This window comes from Seriola lalandi, unplaced genomic scaffold, assembly GCF_002814215.2.
Source record: "Seriola lalandi dorsalis isolate HSWRI2012SDOR001 ecotype SW California unplaced genomic scaffold, Sedor1 jcf7180002054984, whole genome shotgun sequence".
Lineage (NCBI taxonomy): Eukaryota > Metazoa > Chordata > Actinopteri > Carangiformes > Carangidae > Seriola > Seriola lalandi.
Window position 1 is genome coordinate 545,455 of NW_019525533.1, and position 20,756 is coordinate 566,210.

A 20,756-nucleotide genomic window follows, 5' to 3' on the forward strand; every position below is an offset into this window, starting at 1 on the left:
GTGTGTGTGTGTGTGTGTGTGTGTGTGTGTGTGTGTGTGTGTGTGTGTGTCTGTGTGTGTGTGTCTGTGTGTTCTGAACCCACAGAGGATTCTCAGCAGATCTGCAGTTACTGAGACTCTTTTAGCTCCTGTAGTTTTGGTTTTTCCGTCACATTTACTGTCAGTGTTTCCAGCAGCGGCAGATGTTGGCAGATGTTTTCAGAGAAACAGCTGTAAAAAGCCACTGACCACTGCACGCAGTCAGAGAGCAACACACACACACACACACCACTGTCTGCATTAATCATCTTAAATTCTTTTTTGCTATTTCCAAGGTTAATAACAAACCTTCAGAGAGTCGCATAGATTTAATGTAAAGTCTTTTATTAACAAGGTGTGTGTGTCTGTGTGTGTGTGTGTGTGTGTGTGTGTGTGTGTGTGGGGTTCTGCTAGAACTGGGTTCATGCAGCTTTAAGGGAACCAGGTGGAGTTTTTACTTGCAGACTTCTCCAAATAAAGAAGCGTTAGAAGCTCTATACACTGTTCACTGAGTAACACTGGATCCAAACTTTAATTGTTAACGAGGCGACTCACAGGATTCATTTAGATGCATTTAAAAGCCCGACTGTTTTCACTGGATCAAAACCTTTAGGAAGAAATAAAGGAAAACACATGAGGCAACATCAGTATCTGTCGTTTCTCCATGTGTTTTCCTTATTTTAATTACCATATATCTTTTTACATAAGTGGATTTTGTTTGAATACATTATATTTTATCTTTTACTTGGTAAGAAAAACATCCGCAGTTATCCTCCTGTGGTCGACAGACACCGACCATGTAATCAGAACATCTGATCTGTCCGAGTCTGGCTGAAAACCACTTCCTGTCCGCCCTCAGCTTTACTCTGTAGCTTCTAATGAAACTAAAAATACTTTAAAAAAAATCAAATATTATCTTATTTTTTATCACAATCCAGGTCTACAATATGTCAGACAGTAAGTCAGGTAGACTCCATACAGATGCTGATGCAGGGATTGATGTAACCCTAACTCGGGCCGGTTTGCATCTTTAAATTCCACCTTAAAACTCTAAAAGTTCCCGAACTGGAAGGGAAGATTCACGTCTTTAAGTCTTGTGTTTCCAGATCTAGTTCAGTGGAGCAGGTTTGTATTTCTGTGTGATTTGTAGGGCTGATAACATTGTTCCCTCGCAGAGTGTATGAGCACGTTACAGTCAGTGTAACCGAAGCTGAGCTGCTTTCTGAAAACACTTTATCGAAGTGAAACACAAGCCAGGAGTATGAGCGCTGACGCAGCTGTCTCCAGCTGCTTCGGTCAAACCTGCAGAATCTCAGTTTCCCGCTCGCCGTCCACCACGTTCCCCCGCCGTGGATGATCCTTTATATCCCTCTTCCCTTCCTCTGCTTTTATTCTTTCCCTTTTTCTGTTATTCTTCAAATGACCTGCATCACCGGTTCCACCAGGAGTTATTGTTAAGACACACCTCGGCTCAGATGCACTTTCACACACATTTCTGTCTCACACACGGGATAAAACAAGCAGAGACACACACACACTTCTTGTTGTGGATGGTTTTGCATACTGCAGGCCATTGTATATGCTGTAGACTGTGTGTGTGTGTGTGTGTGTGTGTGTGTGTGTGTGTGTGTTTAGACGTGTGCAACCACATGTAGCGGCATCATGGGAGCACAGTAAAGGCGGCTGTATTTGCATCTGATTTGTTTGAGTTTGCACTGAGCAACATTTTGCTCGATAACAGTTTATGTATGTGTATATATATATACACACAGTATATATAAATACATATATATATATATATATATATCAGGAGGGGAGATACAGGTGGGGTCATACACTGGGGTCGGGACCCTACAGGGGGTCGTAAGATGAATCTTGTGGGTGGTGAGGTGAGTGATTGTCCAGGTGGAAAATAAGAAAAAATAAAATTCTCACACATAAATGATCTTTTTATTTTTCAGACTTTCTTCAGTCTTTGCTTTTCTTTCAGAAAACTGTAGTTTTCCCTCTCCAGGCCTTTAAAAAACACTCATATTAAATAAACAAAAGGCTGTTCACAACGAAAAGCAACAGAAAAAAGTTATTTTTGTGAGCAGAGAAATGAATGAATTTTGTATTTAGAAGCAGGAGCTCACTTTACAACAAAGAGATGACAACACTTTGAATTTTATCACTCTGGATTCAGTGGGAAGATTTCATGTTTTAATATTTCATGATGCTCTGAGGGCCGTTAAAAGCTTTTTGAGGGCAGAATCGTCGGCACAAATAATGTTTTTTATTTACCTCAGCTGCGGAGAGAAGCAGGTTGTTCTATTAGAGAGATGCCTGATTATATCAGTGATGCACATTACATCAGATTTTAGTAAGAAGCCTTCCTGTTTACCTGTGCTTGTCTTGATGAATTCAGGGCAAAGTTTGTTCTTTTGATTGTGTTATTTGACTGGATTTTGATAAAACTCAACACATTTAAATCCTTCCTCTGGCTCAGTCCTGCTCTCTTTTATTGTGAAACATCTGTACAGGAAGTGCTGACAACAGCTTAACAAAGCTAAACATGGTAAAGCAGAAGTGCTTTGAAACAATTGTTTTTCTATTTAAGAAGAGAAAGTGATGATTTTATTTCAGTGTGTGAAGTTCAGACTGATGCAGGATTTCTGGGTTTATTGTCAATATATTCTTTCATTTAAATGTTCAATATTTCAGACGTTGGTTCAAATGTCCTTTAAAGGCTGTTGCTGGGTTTTTCTCACAGTGAGATTAACACACCTGCGTGTGAACACTGTGCACATTTAGTAGTGAAATTGTTTGTTAATTAAATGGCGAGTTGAATGAGGTGGAGCGTCGGACCCGTGGCTGCTGTCGGATGCTCTGTGGCGTCCGGCGGTTTGGTGGCTGGTTGGCCGGTGCGGTTGGTGGTGGTGTCAATCTGGTGGGAGGAAGTGAAAGCAGACGGACCACATTTAAAACACGCTTGAACCTTTTATGGAGAACCAGAGCTTCTTTTATTAGAAATGAAACGTTTTGCATGAGCGAACTTCTACACATCATGACTGTTTTTATTTCCATATTTCAGAAAGTTCAGCCGCTGCTTCTCAGCTGCAGATGAACCGTGAGAGTTGGTGCTGTTCAGATATCGAGTTAGCCATCATGTTAAGGCTGCTTTCACCTTGTTACGCGTTATGAGTTAGACCGGTTCTGCATGGTGGTCTCACGTCCTTATTGACATGAATTCAGGATGGATGTCTGAACGGGCCTGACAGGCTCAGGTCCTGGGGTCCTTTCTGACCCGCCGTGATTACAAGAAAGAACCACCATGAAGAGGATCGAAATCTGGGTTTGGGTGTCTTGCTCTTGTGTTGTAGGGGGGGGGGGGGCGTCAACACGTCTGTATCCAGGAGGCCATTGTGCTGTAATCCTTCTACACCTGTCAGGCCCTCTGTGTGCGACATTACTCACCTCATCTACCAGCTGAAAGTAAAAGCTTTCTGTCATTCGTCTGTTAGGTAAATATTTGTTACGGCTTTATACAGACGGACGAGAGAGAGCGGATGAAAAGCAATGATGTGGAGGAAGAAGAGTGTTCCTCAGTTCCCTCACAAGCTGCTTCATGAAGCTACTTTATTCCTATAAATGAGCAACGTGAGGCCAAGAGACGCTCACTTCTCCTCACAGTAAATCCCCCCAGTGAAAATAAAAGTTCTGTTGCCAACTTACAGAGAATGAACCAAATCTGCAGCTTCTCTCAGCTGAGTGTCAGAGCATCTTTTGATTCATCGTTTTGGTTTTTATTGACCACTGCTTTAGTGGTTTAGTTCCCTTTCTCACCCTCTTCGGCCGCAGCAGGCAGATGTTTTCAGAGAAACAGCTGTAAAAAAAACCACTGTCCCCGCTACCTGCTCAGCAGCCAGATGTTTCCCTCGGGAGCTGGTGGAGACCAAAACACGGAGCTAAAAGAAAGAGCGAGGAGCACTGGACTGAGATTCACCAGGTGACACAAACATGACTCCACCCGAAGGATCAAGTGCTCCACGCTTTGTTTTTCTGTCCCAAAACACCAGAAACGAGTTTATGCAGGTTTGAAGAGGTGAACGCTCCTTTCAACCTCTTCTCTCGTCCTTTGTCTCTCTTATAAACTCTCCTCCTCCCATCTTCCTTTCCCTCTCTATATATCTACCTTTCCCCACTTGTCTTTATGGGCCGTTATCCTTTAACCTCCATCCGTCTCTCTCTCTCCTCGCAGCCTCAGATCACATCAGATGACACGCTAATCCAAACAACAGGATTAGCAGAGGAGAGGCACAGGAAGCCGAGGCCTTTTTAACCACATTCCTCAATATAAGTGTGTGTGTGTGTGTGTGTGTGTGTGTGTGTGTGTGATTGGAGAGAAAGAGAAAACGGGTCAAACAGTGTTCATGTTTGCGCTCATGAAAGAAGAGGATCGGCTGCAGGGATTTTCACATTAAATGACCCAGAAACACGAATGTGACGAGAAAAAGCTGCGTGAGGGTGAAACACGGTGACAGAGATGACAACTGGGAGTTCGCACCCAAACAAACATGTAACTAGAAAACATGTCGTCTGTCATTGGTTATGCAGTAAAAACCCCTGGAGCCAATGAGAGCTGAGCAGCTACAGGAGCTTGAAGGTTTATGTGCAAATTTCACATTTGAATTTAATGCACTTTAATCTTCTATGGACGCTGAAAGTTTTATTTGTTTATATGTAATTCTCATTGGCGATAGGGAAGACCTCCCTCCCCCCACTTTTTTATAATCATCACCTCATTTACCCAATTTCCTGTAGAAAAATATCATGATATTATTTTAAGATCGTGTCGCCCTAAATGATATTGATGCACAAAAGTCCATGAATTCTCCTTTTTTCAGCAGAAACTGTGACTCCAGAGAGAAAAGCACAGACGCTAAACTAATACAGAAATCTCTACTGTGGAAAACCCATATTTGTTTTTACTTTGGCAGAAAACAGCGTGTTCATGTAGGTTTCCAGGCAAGTTGGTAGTTAATGAACAAGTGAAACCCTCAACTTCCTTATCAGAGGAAAGCAGCTGACAGTTACACATTCACTCTGCTTCAGGTCGACCTCTGGGTTGGAAACAGTTCTCACAAACTCACTATTGAACCAGAAGTTTGTTGTTGTAAAAACTTGCAGAAGTTTTGTTGGGAAATTACTTTTTCTGTTCCCTCTGTTTGTCTGATCACTTCTGCCTTCTGGATCTATTCTAGTGGGTTTTACCTCATCTCCAGATCCAGGTTATTAAACTGGAATCAGAGTTAGACAGCTGCTGCTTTTTAATGTTAAACAGAGGCGGTTTAGTTTGGGCTAAAGAAGGATATTCTGGCAAGAGCTGGGGAGAAGAAGCTCAGGTTGCTCTGGTGATCTTGTGCCACAACTCGGGCCTGCAGGAAAATTTGAAGGATGTGATTCAAGTTTGATAAATTTAACTCCCCCTTCCCCCTCCTTACCTGTCTCTCCAGGTGAGCCCCGGGCTCCACACTGAGTGCTAACCATGCTGCGACAGTCGGAGCCGACTTCCAGCACCCTGCAGCTGGTTGCCAATGATATGACCGGCATCATGGAGACGCTGGACACCCGCGAGCTCGACCTGGGAGATGGAGAGTACGACACAACCGACACCAGCACCCCAGGTGTGTGGTGTTCATCAGCTGTCACTACACATTCAGTGCATGTGTTTGTTTTTCTTTCTCCATGTGATATCTGACGTGTATAAATGGTGCTTTTCTCCAGAGGCGCGTTTGCCCTTCACGGCGATCTACCACACTGTGGGTTTCAAGGAGCCCGAGGCCAAAGTCTTCCTGTCCTCTCCGATCACGGCCAAGATCCTGGAGGTGGAGCGGTTCACCTCGGCTCAGGACCGTTTCAATGTCACCACGCAGAGGAGTGTGAACAAGGTGCAGACACCTCCCTCACACTTTCCCCACATAGTTATTATTACATTTCTGCTCTTTCTCTCTCACAATTGTCAAACAGGTTTAAAACTGCTACTACCATCTGTAATACTGTGCTGAACACTGGTACCCACAAAGCATTGGACTAGATTTCTTTTTCCTGACTGTTGGGAAATGCATTCGTGTGCTTTCATCTCTAGATTTAGACGTGAAGATAGAAACAGCTCTTATATCTGTCCATTAAATATGAAGCTAGAGCCAGGAGGCGGTTAGATTAGCTTAGCGCAAATACTGGAAACAGGGGGACACAGCTAGCCTGTGTTAATTAGTGAGCTAGTTTCCCTCTGTTTCTAGTCTTTATGCTAGGCTAAGCTAACTGTCTCCTTGCTGAAGGAAATCAAATGCATGTCCCAAAATTTTGATATATTTCTTTAAAGGAGCTGTTTGTAAGTTTTGCTAATGCTACATAGCTAGTGTTAGCATTTACAGCTATTTACTTGCTGAGACCTGCAGCCATTGTTGTGTTTACAAGACAAGAGGTTATAATACAGCGTCTGAGCAGCTACTTCTTCTTCTTGGACGCTACAGTGACTCAGTATCAGAAAGTGACAAGGCGGTCTGACTCAGCAGCTAGCTGGTTAGCATGCTAAGTGACACAAATAGAAGCAAAATAAAAGGGTTGTTTTCTAGCTAGCTATCTAGCAATAGCAAAGCTTACAAATAGCTCCTTTAAGCTAAAGGCTGAACCTTTTAACACATACTGTGGAGCACAATTCAATTCAGTAAAGTCAGATTTAATCATCAAGTAAATCCACCACTGAATATATGATATTACATTGTTATGGTTCCATAGAGAACCATTAGCTTCCAAAGAAAGTCGGTTTGAGGTTGACTGATGATGGAGCAGTGAGTAGCAGTGAATCAGAATGAAGTGATGATTATTAAAAGCTTCTGAAAATGTAATTATCTAAGCTTTAGTGTGTGTGCTGTGTGAACAGGCGATGCCGGCGGTGTTTAAGATAGAGCTGAAACATGGGGAGTTCACGTGGGTGGTGAAGAGGAAGGAGAAACACTTCATGGATCTCCACAGAGAGCTCAGGACGTACAAGACCTTCATGAGGCTGCCGCTGCCAACACGCAGGTAAACGCTCCCAGGTGCTTTCTGCACGTTCTCGCTCGGGATTTGACTTAATTTAAACCTCTAAACTGATCTTTTTGTCATTTCTCTCTGCAGTCACACGATAAAGAGGCACACGGCGGCGAGGAGCGAGGAGAGACAGATGCCGAACCTTCCCAGAGGAGGTGGAGACGAGCTGGGCAGAGAAGAGCAAGTGTCCAGCCGGAGGGTATGTCTCTTTTCTCGCTTTCATACCTGACGATATTTAATTTTTCAGCTCATTTTTTCTATATGATTTGTTCCAGAAACAACTGGAAGATTACTTGAACAATCTGCTAAAGATGCCGATGTACAGGAACTACCATGCTACGGTAAGGACACTGCTGGACGACGGCGTTGGAAATGTGTCTGTGACGTTTCCACACATTCTGGAAAAACCATGAGAAGCTCCTGGGAAATAACTTTGTTTCACTGAATTTGTTTTTCAGATGGAGTTCATTGATGCTAGCCAGCTGTCCTTCATCCACGACCTGGGACCAAAAGGCTTGTAAGAACAACTCACAGTCAGAAATATCAGTATCTGCTTTAAACTATAATAACCAATACAGCATGAATGGTTTCTTTTTGCATGATGATTATGCTTTTTATAAATTCCAAACCAATCTACTAGTGTTTTTTTTTTTGTAGGAACATAAGTTTTCTTTGTCTTTCAGAGAAGGAATGGTGCTGAAGCGATCTGGTGGTCATCGGATCCCCGGGTTGAACTGCTGTGGTCACAGCAAAATGTGCTACCGCTGGTCCAAACGGTCAGTGAACGCCAGCGCACAGAAACATGGATAACTTTACGTGCTGTCCTCTCTGAGTTTAAATCTTAAATCTCTGACCGTGTCTGTGTGGACAGCTGGCTGGTGGTGAAGGACTCCTTCCTGCTCTACATGAAGCCGGACTCGGGGGCCATCTCCTTCGTGATGCTGGTCGACAAAGAGTTCAGCATCCTGATGGATTCTAAAGACACGGAGACGAGACACGGCGTCCGCATCGACAGTCTCTCCAGGTCTGTGACACATGTTCACTTCATCACACTGTTATTTAAGGTGATTCAACTGTTTTCAAGTCGAGAAGAAGTTACTGTGAAATGATATTTACACACCTGGAGTCAAGAATATCACCCAACCATGAATGTAATCTGTGTGTGTGTGTGTGTGTGTGTGTGTGTGTGTGTGTGTGTGTGTGTGTGTGTGTGTGTGTGTGTGTGTGAGACAGGTGTGTGTGTGTGTGTGTGTGTGTGTGTGTGCAGGTCCCTGGTGCTGAAGTGCAGCAGCTACAGACACGCCCGCTGGTGGGGTCAGGCCATCGAAGGCTTCGTCCAGAAGCACGGCTCTGCCTTCCTCACCGACCACCGCTTCGGATCCTTCGCCAGACAGGAGGAGAACATCCCCGCCAAATGGTAACCACGGCAACCGGCTGACACTGGCATCTGACATTGTGATTTTGGTGTTGCGACACTTTTAATGATAGAAGTGGAAATCATGAATCACTTCAGTTCAGTTTAAAGATTTGTCATCACTGACTGAGACGTTTGGGGAAGTGAACGCATCTCAGTGCAAAACTAACACATAAAAGCGTTATGTATAAGTTTAATAACTTGACAGCCTATTATATTTATCATAATAATAATCTTTATTTATAGAGCGTCTTTCTAAAACAGGGTTTACAAAGTGCTTTACAGAGAATAAAAATAGACAAGACATTATTTCTACTAATGAGACGAATAGATAAAAGAGTAAAGACAGAACAAAACAAAATCCACCATCGAACAAAACAGAGACACAAATTACAGGAAGTTAAGTTTTAGGATGAGCGGCCCGGGACATACGGGGTTAAAAGGTCTGAGTCGGCGCTCGGGGCCAATTCCTGAGCCTGTGATTGTTTCTGTGGCTTTCGTGGTGTTTTAATAAGATTTTCAAGAGGAAGTAAAGAAATGTGGCTCCCAGCTGAGCTGAGCTCTCAGCAGTCACTGGGAAAATATGTTGGTAGAGATTTGTTCGTACAGTACTGTGCAAAGGGTTTAGGTTTTGTCAGGGAGGCGTCTGATTGGTCGGTCAACGAGGGAGACAACTTCACCTTTCAGGTAAATTAGCGCCAGACGCCGCGGCCAGATGTCAGTACAACAGCCAAGTCTAGATGAGGCCTGGTCCAGTTGGCAGCGTGGGTGTGTGTGTGTGTGTGTGTGTGTGTGTGTGTGTGTATATGTGTGTGTGTGTCTCGCTGGAGTAACCCGACACAAAGAGAGGGAAAGTGAGCCTCGTCTGCTCATCACCTGTCCCCCTGCTGGGCAACACTATACTGTCTGTGAGACTGTGTGTGTGTGTGTGTGTGTGTGTGTGTGTGTGTGTGTGTGTGATTATGTGTATATGTTTGTTGTGTTAACATGTACATTTGTGTGTTTTCTACAGGTATGTAAACGGGAGAACATACATGGAGGACGTGGCTGATGCTCTTGAAGAGGCCAAAGAGGAAATTTTCATCACAGACTGGTGGTGAGTGTGTGTGTGTGTGTGTGTGTGTGTGTGTGTGTGTGTGTGTGTGTGCGTGGTGTGTGTATATGTGTGTGTAGTGTTAATCTATCACACTGAGATGAAATTCTGTAGAATAAATGTGAAGTGTTTGGAGAGGGTGGGGATTTTCTCTCTGTGTGTGTGTGTGTGTGTGTGTGTGTGTGTGTGTGTGTGTGTGTGTGTGAGAGAGAGTGCAGCGGGTGCACTTGGCGGTCACCTCCAGGGGAGATCTTCTGGTCAAACAGATCAGTTACCGTCTGAGGCTCAGACTACTGTTATACTAGCACACACACACGTAGACGCACACAAGACTACAAGCACAGAGTGTGTGTGTGTGTGTGTGTGTGTGTGTGTGTGTGTGTGTGTGTGACTTATTGATTATGTAATATTGGAAAACATGATAGAAAATGATAGAAACTGCTCTAGTGTTCAAAAAGAAAAGGAACAGTGAAGGACATAATGAAGGAAAAGGAAAATCAGATGTTAAACAAACAGAGAAGGAAAGATGGGAGATAAAGGGAAATGGGGGGAAAGTAGGACAGAAGAGAGAGAGTGAAAACAGCGGGGATTAAAAAAGGAGGAAGGAAAAAGAGAAGAAAAGAGTGAAAACGCACGTTATTGATCGTCTGACCTCGTGCTTTGACCCCAGGTTGAGTCCTGAGATCTTCCTGAAGAGGCCGGTGGTCGAAGGAAACCGCTGGCGTCTCGACTGCATACTGAAACGCAAAGCGGTGAGCGGGAAAACATCTCAGCGTTTTTAACTGAATAACTGACCGTCCTCTTCATCGCTGCCTCAGCTAATGTGAACGCCACTGAACTGGTCCCAGTATAGATATTGATATAAATATTAGACATCCAGGATTTAATTCAGTCACCTGCATCACACTCGGTTTATCAGCCCTTAACAAGCGGCAGCTCACTGGTGGATCATTGGAAAATCCACAATAAAACTGTTTTTAATTCATATGTGGAACTTCAATAAATAGATTATTGTTTAATTGGTTAACGAGATCTTTAACTAGATGGAATTATTAGGATTTATTGTCATATACATTTCAGTAGCAGTGAGAGAAATGTGATAATGTGATATCAAGGGGAAAAGTTGGATCGGTACTTAGTCGTGTGTTTGTGTTGTTGTTTCTATAGCAACAAGGAGTTCGAGTCTTTGTGATGCTGTACAAGGAGGTGGAGTTAGCTCTGGGCATCAACTCAGGATACAGCAAGAGGACGCTGCTGCACCTGCACCCCAACATAAAGGTGAGAGTCTGTGATGCGTCTGTGGCCCGTCAGTCAGACTCTGCGTCCCCGTTTCCCGTCTGAGTTTTTTTCTACACGTTTGGTTTCACCAGGTGATGCGTCACCCGGACCACGTCTCCTCCGCCGTCTACCTGTGGGCGCATCACGAGAAGATCATCGTCATCGACCAATCGGTGGCCTTCGTGGGCGGGATCGACCTGGCGTACGGACGCTGGGACGACAAGGAACACCGGCTGACGGACGTTGGGAGTGTGACGCTTTCTAACTTGGAGCAGGTCTCTAACAACACACACACACACACACACACACACACACACACACACACACACACACTGGATACCTGCACCATCTACCGGCCTGTAAATGTTTGTTTAATGCTGCATGTTGCCTCATGTACCTGCTGTATAAATGTACATGCTGATGACGTGTTTGAATTATTCCCAGGCCAGCGCTGCGCCTCCCAGTAAAGCCGCCGCTTCCAACGGCAGCGGCGCCGTTTCCCAGACCAATGGGAAGAACATCTTTACGGTGACGGACTCGGTGGACCAGCCCAAGCTGAAAGGTCAGGGGAGGCCGAAGAGGACCAGGTTCAGCATCAGGAGACACCTGCAGAAACACGGCCTGGCTCAGGCCGACAGCGACAGCGACCTGGAGGCCGAAGAGAGTGAGTGGCACACACACACACACACACACACACACACACACACACACACGCACACACACACAGGTCTTTATCACAATGAGCTCATTAACACAAACTTTTCCCAACTTAATTCCATCAGGCAAAATGTAAGATTATATTCTTGTATCTTATTATTTATTTCAAATTATAGTTGGACCATAATGTTTGAGATATTTTCATATTGTTGTTTTGATGTTGTTCCATAGAATCGGTGACGTTACAGAAATGATTTGCATCTGTATGGGATTCATTGGTAACATTGGGTGTCGAAGTCAAATTATCTAGTATTTTAATTTGTATGTGCAGGTATTTATTTAAGCCCATGAGTGGCTTTCCAGTGTTGACCTCTATGTAAATACCTTCTGTCTTCTTGTACTGATTCCCGCAACTTCAACATGTGGCCGAGAATCCCGGATTTAAAACCTTTAGCGTGTGGTTGCTGTGTTCAGGTTGGTCCAGCAGCGTCACCAGTCAGCACAATCTGATCCCCGGCCGGCCGCCAGAGCCGACGGCGGCCGCCCCCGTCGGCCAGTGTCAGGCTGGTGAGTCGGGCTGCCGGCGACCCCGCCGCTCGCCTGCCGGTCTCCAGTGTGCTCTGCTGTGGTTTTTAACCTTGACTCTGTGTGCGAGTGTGAAGCTCTTCTCCTCAGTCAGACATGAGCAGGAATCGTGTTTGTTAGAAACTAGTGAAGAACGTCCTTCACAGTTTTCCAGCGTGACGTCTTGAAGTCTTACTGTGTCCGACCAACAACCCAAAGAAGTTCAGTTCATATATAAACTAAGAAAAGAAGAATATTCTCACATTTGAGAAGCTTGAACTGAAAACTGACTCTTATTATTATTATTAAAATAACATTCTCTGTCGGTCGACTGATCAATCAGTTGAGTCTCGGCTCTATTTCACTTCATTTTCAGAGTTTTAACCACTGAAAACATCGGAGGTGTGGACAGAAGAGCTAAATGATTAATCACCATTGATTGACAGAAAATGAATCAGTAATCGTTTCAGTCTTTTAGGCAAGTAAAAATGTTGAATGATTAATGTAACAAAGATTAACTGGTGATGAAACTGATCGTTAGTGGACAGAGGAACCAACAAGACACGAAGAGGCGACTGAATAACAAAGCAATAAATCACGAGGATAAAAACAGAAGATGATTTTGAGTCTGATGGAAAACGTGAAGTAACTTTTGGATTTCCACTGAACTTGGAAAGTTCAGTCTGACTGTGGAGCAAGTTGGTTTTTCCTTTATTTGGAAACCCATCAGACGAGGCTGGGGTTTTATTTGATGAGATGCTGCAGCCTGTAATCATTCACCCTTTGTTTTTCTTTTAAACAAACTCATGTTTCCCTCCAGAGCACGTGGCGGCTCTGCGGTTAAAACAGATGCCGTAGGTTTCTTTTTATTAGCTGCTGCTTGTTTGCCAGGATCATCTGTGTTTATCCTGCTGATGTGATAGATGGGAAGTGTCAGACGAACGTGAGGCAAACAGCTGCCGTTCTAAACAAATCAAGTCATAATTTCATGGAAAAAACGCTTTTACTTTTGCTTGTTTCTTAGATTACTCCACAGATTACTTCAGTTTAAACTGATTATAAACTGAATATAAAACTGTGGCCCTTTACTTTGTGTTTATGCAGAGGATTTTTTATATAAAGCTTTCGTCCTTCCAGCTGCTGTTTCTTGTCAAAGCATTTTCCAAACACCAGTGTGTCTCTGTCAGCGTTACCTCGTGGTGTAAAAGCTGTAAACAGATTAGCAGCCTCTCTCCTCTGAGAACAGCTTCATAAACATACGCCAGAAACTTCAAACCTCTTCCTCTGCTCGCATACAAGTGTCCCAGAATTAAATGTCGCAAAATATTGGTGGTAATTAGATGAGAGCACACGAACGCAACAGATTATTGAACTTATTCTTGTACTTAAAATCTTGTCAGTAAGGTTAGATAAACTGTTTCTCTGTTGTTTATGATGATCATCTGAACCGTCTGCATGTTTCGCCTTGTGTTGTTGTTGTGGTTTGTTTATGTCTCGTGTTTTCCGACTTCATTCTTTTAAAGGAGCTATTTGTAAGTTTTTGCTATTGCTGCATAGCTAACATTAGCATTAGCATCTGTTTACTGACCAGTCTAGAAGAAAAGTTGTGAGTTCAGCATCAACCTTTACTCCCCAACATCTGTCTCCAGAGGTGGAAAGCAACGGCATTGTTAGCTCTCGTCTCTATCACGTCTTTTCTTCTACTGCGGTTAGCATGCTAACCAGCTAGCCCTGGTCACAAGCTCTGACACTTTCCGATAGCGACTCACTGTAGCTTCCAATCTTCCCTGAGGACGTGGCCGCTCACAGGACGCAGCACTTGTCAAACACCACCACCTGCTCCCCGCTTGGCGGCAGAGTAAACTAGACCCTTTAAACTTCAATAATATTAAAAGAAATTCCCATCTTGAGTCTTTATTCCTCACTCGTGACACCCAGTGTTTTCCTGCAGTCTGAATGACGCTATGAACAAGTTATAAGCATCTCAGAGTTTGAGTTTGATGTAAAAACTTCTCCTCAGTAGTTTCTGGGCCATCAAGGTCTTTTTCTGATCCCAGTTTCCTGGAAAAGCTCCTGCTGCTCTTCTGAAGGTGTTTTTAGCTCTTAATGTTCAATAAATGGATGTTTCTGTGTTTCAGGAAGCGGCTCAGTGCGTAGTCTGCACACGGGGGTCGGCGAGCTGTTTGGAAACACGCGGTTCTGGCACGGGAAAGACTACTGCAACTTCGTGCACAAGGACTGGATCCAACTGGACAAACCTTTCGACGGTAAACACTCTGTCAACTTGCTGGAGGAGGAAACTATTGATCGTACCTCGCGTCCTCCTCACATCCGTCTTTCTGCCGTTCATAGATTTCATAGACAGACACACAACTCCCAGAATGCCTTGGCATGACATCTCCTCAGTGGTTCACGGGAAAGCAGCTCGGGACGTGGCCAGACACTTCATCCAGCGCTGGAACTTCACAAAGGTCAGAGGTCACGCTGTAACAGATTCATGTTTTACATTTACAATTCAATATGAATCTATAAGAAAATAAGTTTATGGAAGCAGCAATAGATTTATTGGGTAAACAGACGAAGGGAGAGATAATGAAAACATGTGTTACACAAAAATAATCACCTTTAATCATTAAAATTATTGGCAAAATTGGGAAAAATAAACTTTCATTGAGCTGAAACTAATTAGCAGTGAACCCCGGGGTCAGGATACTTCACTGACTCACTGCCTTTTTCCAGTCTGGACCAACACTGCAGCAGGAAGCTGTCACTGCAGGAGGAAGCTGTTCGGTCGAAGCGTTCCCATAATGCCTTTGTCTTACTCTTGTCTCTTTTTCTCTACCAGCAAGTGAAGCCAAAGTACCGCTCCCTGTCGTACCCGTACCTGCTGCCCAAGTCCCACACCACGGCCGGAGAGCAGCGGTACCAGGTCCCCAACTGCATCCCCACCAAAGTACAGGTTGGTCCTGGTTTTGATCTAAATTTTCTTTATTTTATTTCATGTGAATTTTAGAAAAATGACTGTAAACCTGCGACTGTGTTAAAAAGTGAGAAAGTAAAAATAACATTCTGCTGTCTCTCTCTGTGTGAGATTTATGTCGCAGTGATTGACATCCGATATAAAAACATCTGGTTTCTTGTAAACTAACTGCAGGAGAAGTGAGTTTTAAAGATTGGCATGTTGTCATATGGAACTTGACGTGTAGAAATAAGTCGTGTAAACTCAAGAGTTAGCTTATAAATAATGAAGCTTAATGCTAGTTAATGGAGAATGTTAAAATAATGAAATAATAAGCTGAAGAATGAAGGCATCGTCTTCTCGTCTCCCCTCCCTCAGATCCTTCGCTCGGCCTCCGACTGGTCGGCCGGCATCAAATACCACGAGGAGTCCATCCACAACGCCTACATCCACGCCATCAAGAACAGCCAACACTTCGTCTACATAGAGGTATCTGTGCTCCATTTTAAACCAGGACAAAAGGTTTATTAAAACTGTAGGTAACCATAGCAACGACGCAGATGGTGAAACGTGACCGTGACCGTGGATTAGAAATCCAACGAGTACGAATCCAGATCTGCTTCCTCCCCGTCTTCACTCAGCCTCTTAGAGAGGAGCTGCTGGAGTTAATACGGAACCTGTGGGTAGTTCAGGGACAGTGGGAGCTCACAGCGTCCAAGTAAATCTGCAACGTCGGGCCACTTCTGCCTGAAACAAGCTGCAGATACATTATGGTCACTTTGATTGCAACTGATTACAAACTCTTTTGTTTGTTTGTTTGTTTTATCCCTCAGAAAACACCTAAAGTATCAAACCTAAAAGCACTCACTATGCAGAGTGATCAATTTCAGAATAATATATATTATATTGTTATATTATCAAGTTGATGCATTAACTTTTGATTATATTGTGTAGTTTTCATCTAACTCTGCAAAGTAACTTGCAGTTATCAGAGAAATGTGGAGTAAAAATTTGAATATTTGCCTCAGGTGAAAATATTTTTATTAGAAAAGTGAGTAAGTGTCATTTCTCAGTGTTAAATTATTCCTTTAATGCAGGAGGAGTAATCTGCTTATTTTAAAGACATTATTTATAGATGATGCTGTGAAATAGAGACATTGTTTACACAGTTTATTCACTGTAGATATGTTTGTTTGTTTTCCTCTCAGAATCAGTTCTTCATCAGCTGTGCAGATAACAGACATGTTTTCAACAAGATAGGAGACACGATTGCTGAGCGCATCATCAGAGCGTACAGGTAGCGCACACACACACACACACACAAACACACACACACACACACACACACACACACACAAACACACACACACACACACACACCTCCCAGCTGACTGACAAACTTATTTCTCTGTTTCATGTTTTGTTGTCAGAGCTTATCAGACGACACACATCCTGCACCAAACACAGGAAAACACATGGGCACTAAGTGACACACACACACACACACACACACACACACACACACACGCTGACACACAGACCTGACCTGGTTTCTCTTCGGTGTATAAACACAGTGACTGTTGCTGCGTCTCTCTTGTTTCCCACAGTTCGGGTGGAAGCTGATGTAAACTGAACACATTGTTCAGCGTTGAATCAAACTTTCCTGTATAAAGTCAATGAAGATAAAACAGCTGCTGACGTTTTCTGCAGCTGCTACACACTAATCTACAAATCTCATTTTATCACTTCTAGTTTTGCTTTTAAAGAAGTTCACATCTAATATTTTTTTTATCTTTTTAAATTGATTTTATTAAGGAATTATAGCCACATTTAATCACCATAAACACACCAATATCCCTGCTGATCCCCGGCTCCTCAAACCCATGGCAGCGTCGCTCAGGAAGGACGTCCGGTGTAAAACCCTTTGCCAAATGAATTATACAGATGGTGTTTCATTGTAGTGACCTCCAATGGAAGCAGCCGGCAGACGACAACAACAACAACTACAAAAATCGATATGTCAAGCTCTGCTTTCCTTCTCTGCCTCTGAAGACGTGATGAGGTCGGGGAGTGTTTTCTAACCTGGTCTCTGTTTATTCACCAAACTTCAGATGTTGTTGCTGGTTTTCTAGAGTCACTGTGAAGCCTCAGTAACGCCGCTTGGACATGTTGTGGTGTAACGTCCACAGCTCTCGTTGGTCCTCCACGCTGCTTCAAAACAAACCATGTCATGATATTAATAAATTCTCTCTCTGTCTGTTCTGTCGTTTTTCAGGGAGGGTAAAAAGTACAGAGTGTACGTGGTGACGCCTCTGCTGCCAGGCTTCGAGGGAGACATCAACACAGGAGGAGGCAGCGCCATCCAGGCTGTCATGCACTTCAACTACAGGTGTGTGTGTGTGTGTGTGTGTGTGTGTGTGTGTGTGTGTTTGCATGAATGGATGAGAAAGCAGCCGTGAACCCTCCTGCTGTTTGACTTTGTTTGACATGCCGGAAGGAGCCACTGATGGATTACTGCCACACCTTCGCTCTTTAACTACAGTTATTAACCATGCACCGCGTGTGTGTGCGTGTGCGTGTGTGTGTGTGTGTGTGTGTGTGTGTGTGTGTGTGTCATTCTCTTTGAGGCAAACTATTATTGTGTGGTCTGCATTCTTGAGTAAACACAGCCCTCCCCGTGCAAACACACTGACACACAAAGGCTTGTATTGAGAGGAATGTGGATCTGCTGCTCATCTGTCCCTCCGTCCCTCTGTCTCTCCATCCCTCTGTTCCTCTGTCTCTCCATCCCTCTGTTCCTCTGTCCCTCTGTCCCTCTGTCCCTCTGTCTGCAGGACCATGAACAGAGGAGAGCACTCCATCATCTCGCAGCTCAGGAGAGAGAGTAAGTCCGAGCCGACCGCAGCTTTAACCCTGCGTTCATGTCAGACACAAGCTCCGACAGCGCTGTTATTATTCATTTATGTAGAATTAGTCTATTAAAGGTGAGTGTTATTACTCCATTATTACTGCTACCACGACCATGACCTTAAGCTCTGTTGCAGTGATGTAGAAGTGCACTCCAGGGTGTGTCAGTACACTGTGACATCACTACGTTCACTCAGTAGTTAACTCTTTAATTTCTGCTGCAGCTGCTTCTTCTGCAGTAGTACATCTACAGCTTAGTACTGTCACTTTTACCATCACCACTACTGCAACTAATGCCTTTATTACTACGACTAGTTCCACTACTGCTGTGCGGCTTTGTTATGATACTGTCCTAATAGAAAATGAAGTAGTTGAATAAAAAATCATTTAAAATGTTCAAAAATGCAGCTTCAGCGCCTCTGAAGATGCTTTTAGCCACTTGTTTAGACGGGACACACTCACAAATGTAGATGATATCTAGCTCTGGTTCTTAATGTAAGTCACTGTGAGAAAAAGCATCGAGCAGAGGAATCTTATTACAAAGACCTGGACGTTCACTCAGGGAGCTGCTGAGGTATTTGTGCCCAGTAAATGGATCCTGCTGGATGAATAAAGGTTCCTGGAGAGCAGACGTATTCAGTCCTGTACAGTATGTATATCCTGTAATATAGGAACTCACTCAGTCTGTCATTAAAGCTCGAGCTCTAAAGAGAAAACCTACAACCAAACCACAAACAGAACAAAAAGAAAGAAATGCACATCTGCAGAGCGGTTTATGTATTTTAGGATAAAAGTCACGTCTTTAATCACACTGCTGCTTTTTCATGTTTTACTCCATTAATGTCAAATCACATACTCTATATTTATACATAAGTAGAATAATGTTTTTCGTTTGACCTGCTGCGACAGATTCGTTTGAGTTCGCTGTAAAAATCAACGTGCAGAGACAGAGAATTAAAAATATATGAAAAATTATAATGAATTTGATGATTAAATGAAGTAAAAACTTAAGAGGTGGCGCTGATCTTTTACTAAACACTTTATAAGAACAAAACCCTGACTGTGTGTTTCCTGTTTCCAGTGGGAGAACATTGGATAAACTACATCTCCATCGCTGGTCTGAGGACTCACGCCGAGCTGGGCGGGAAGCTGGTCACCGAGCTCATCTACGTCCACAGCAAGATGCTCATCGCCGACGACAACACCGTCATCATCGGTAAACGTGTCTCACACACACTTCACTCACTCCCTGCATCGTCACGCCAGACGTTTGGCCGGTGTCGATGCAGCAGCTTGTATTTCTCATTACAGGATTAAAAGATGACAGGCAGTAATGAAATATATTCCCCCCCGACACGAGACTGAACATGTATAATGAAAGAGCGGGAAACAAGAGCTGCACAGACAGATGGTTTCATCCCTGATGTCTGATCACGACGGTTTTTCAGAGTCTAAAAAATGATCCAAACCGAAGACGGCGAGTCGGCTGTGGTGAAGTTTCTGGATTCAGTTTCCTCTGCAGCCACATATGCTAAGAATACAGAGTTTGTCCGACCAGATGTCAGATCATCCATTTCTTTATTGTTGGTTTAGTTTTTCCATCTTGAGCTGAACGGAGGCTCCAGATACTCAGATGCACCAGTACTTCCTGGTTTGAGACTTTTTTTGAGAGAGAATCTTTGTAGAATTTCTTAAGAAAGTAAAAAACACAAAGATTAAACAAACGTCTTAAAAAAAGAAGCATCATTTTAAGAAGAATAATTTATTCATTTGTAATTTATGTTCCATGAATCATCTTGTGACGCCTCTGATTGATCCTCTGACCCGTGTGATCGTCTAAAACGATGGAATAACTAAAGAGATATTGTATGAAACCTGTATAAAACGGGGACAAAATAACGCAAATACCTCAACTTTAAGTCAAAAACAGAGATTTTACAATAATATTAAACTGAAATCTGCAGCTGTTTCTGTTGTTTTGTCCAAACCCTGTTTTAAGAGACGTACAAATATGTAAATATTGCTTTAAAATATAAAGAAACTCATTAACTTTCAGGCAGGATTTTAAGTATTCAACATATTTCTTGAAGTGATTTTTTAATGTACAGTATGTTATGTTAATTTATTTGTTTTATATCATTTTGAAGTTTTAACTCACTGAACAATAATTGAATTTAATCCGATTTTCCTGTTTGTTGATTTGAAGAGTCTGAACTGTAGCTTGTGTTACGGCGCCATCTGGTGGACTCTGTGATGTAACACCTGTCTCGTCCCTCTCTGCTGCTGCAGGTTCTGCCAACATCAACGACAGGAGCATGCTGGGAAAGAGGGACAGCGAGGTGGCGGTGATCGTGGAGGACTCGGAGACGGTGACGGCGGTGATGGACGGCGAGAAGTACCAGGCCGGAAAATACGCTCTGCAGCTTCGACTCGAGTGCTTCAAGTACGGACGCATCCCGAATCCTGGTTTCTGTGTTCCAGTTTAAAGACATTAAACACGAGTAAATGTGAAAGTGAAAATGCCTTTTATTTTTCTGACATAGATATTTAATCATCGGTCATTGCTTTTGTTGTCAGGAAACGTCTTCTCTCTTGGAGCTGTTGAGGATGTTGATAATTAAGAAATTTTAGTTTATTGTTCTTCTTTATTCTTTAAGCAACTACTTACTTTTCATCATCATGTGTTTTTAGTTGCCAAATATCTGAGCTCGCAATTTCCTGCCGTGTTTAATGTTTCCTTTCCCCCGAGCCTCCAGTGTTTCATCACGTCTCTCCTCCTGCTCCTCCTCTTC

The 20,756-nt window shown here is 43.3% G+C and overlaps 1 protein-coding gene across 2 annotated transcripts in view; it reads left to right on the top strand.

Annotated features, from left to right (window-relative positions):
• pld1b (phospholipase D1b) overlaps positions 1–20,756 on the top strand; it is a 36,835-nt gene that overhangs the window by 11,682 nt on the left and 4,397 nt on the right. For both annotated transcript variants that reach the window (XM_023396877.2, XM_023396876.2), the window contains exons 2-24: positions 5,514–5,684; positions 5,785–5,948; positions 6,944–7,086; positions 7,180–7,291; positions 7,368–7,433; positions 7,551–7,609; positions 7,776–7,868; positions 7,964–8,116; positions 8,360–8,509; positions 9,519–9,602; positions 10,270–10,351; positions 10,767–10,877; positions 10,970–11,152; positions 11,322–11,541; positions 14,237–14,365; positions 14,451–14,569; positions 14,944–15,057; positions 15,436–15,546; positions 16,266–16,354; positions 17,333–17,446; positions 17,892–17,941; positions 19,046–19,180; positions 20,254–20,407. In XM_023396877.2, coding sequence (XP_023252645.1) covers positions 5,546–5,684; positions 5,785–5,948; positions 6,944–7,086; positions 7,180–7,291; positions 7,368–7,433; positions 7,551–7,609; positions 7,776–7,868; positions 7,964–8,116; positions 8,360–8,509; positions 9,519–9,602; positions 10,270–10,351; positions 10,767–10,877; positions 10,970–11,152; positions 11,322–11,541; positions 14,237–14,365; positions 14,451–14,569; positions 14,944–15,057; positions 15,436–15,546; positions 16,266–16,354; positions 17,333–17,446; positions 17,892–17,941; positions 19,046–19,180; positions 20,254–20,407 — 2,774 coding nt within the window. In that variant the 5' untranslated portion in view covers positions 5,514–5,545. The remainder of the gene's footprint in view (positions 1–5,513; positions 5,685–5,784; positions 5,949–6,943; positions 7,087–7,179; positions 7,292–7,367; positions 7,434–7,550; positions 7,610–7,775; positions 7,869–7,963; positions 8,117–8,359; positions 8,510–9,518; positions 9,603–10,269; positions 10,352–10,766; positions 10,878–10,969; positions 11,153–11,321; positions 11,542–14,236; positions 14,366–14,450; positions 14,570–14,943; positions 15,058–15,435; positions 15,547–16,265; positions 16,355–17,332; positions 17,447–17,891; positions 17,942–19,045; positions 19,181–20,253; positions 20,408–20,756) is intronic.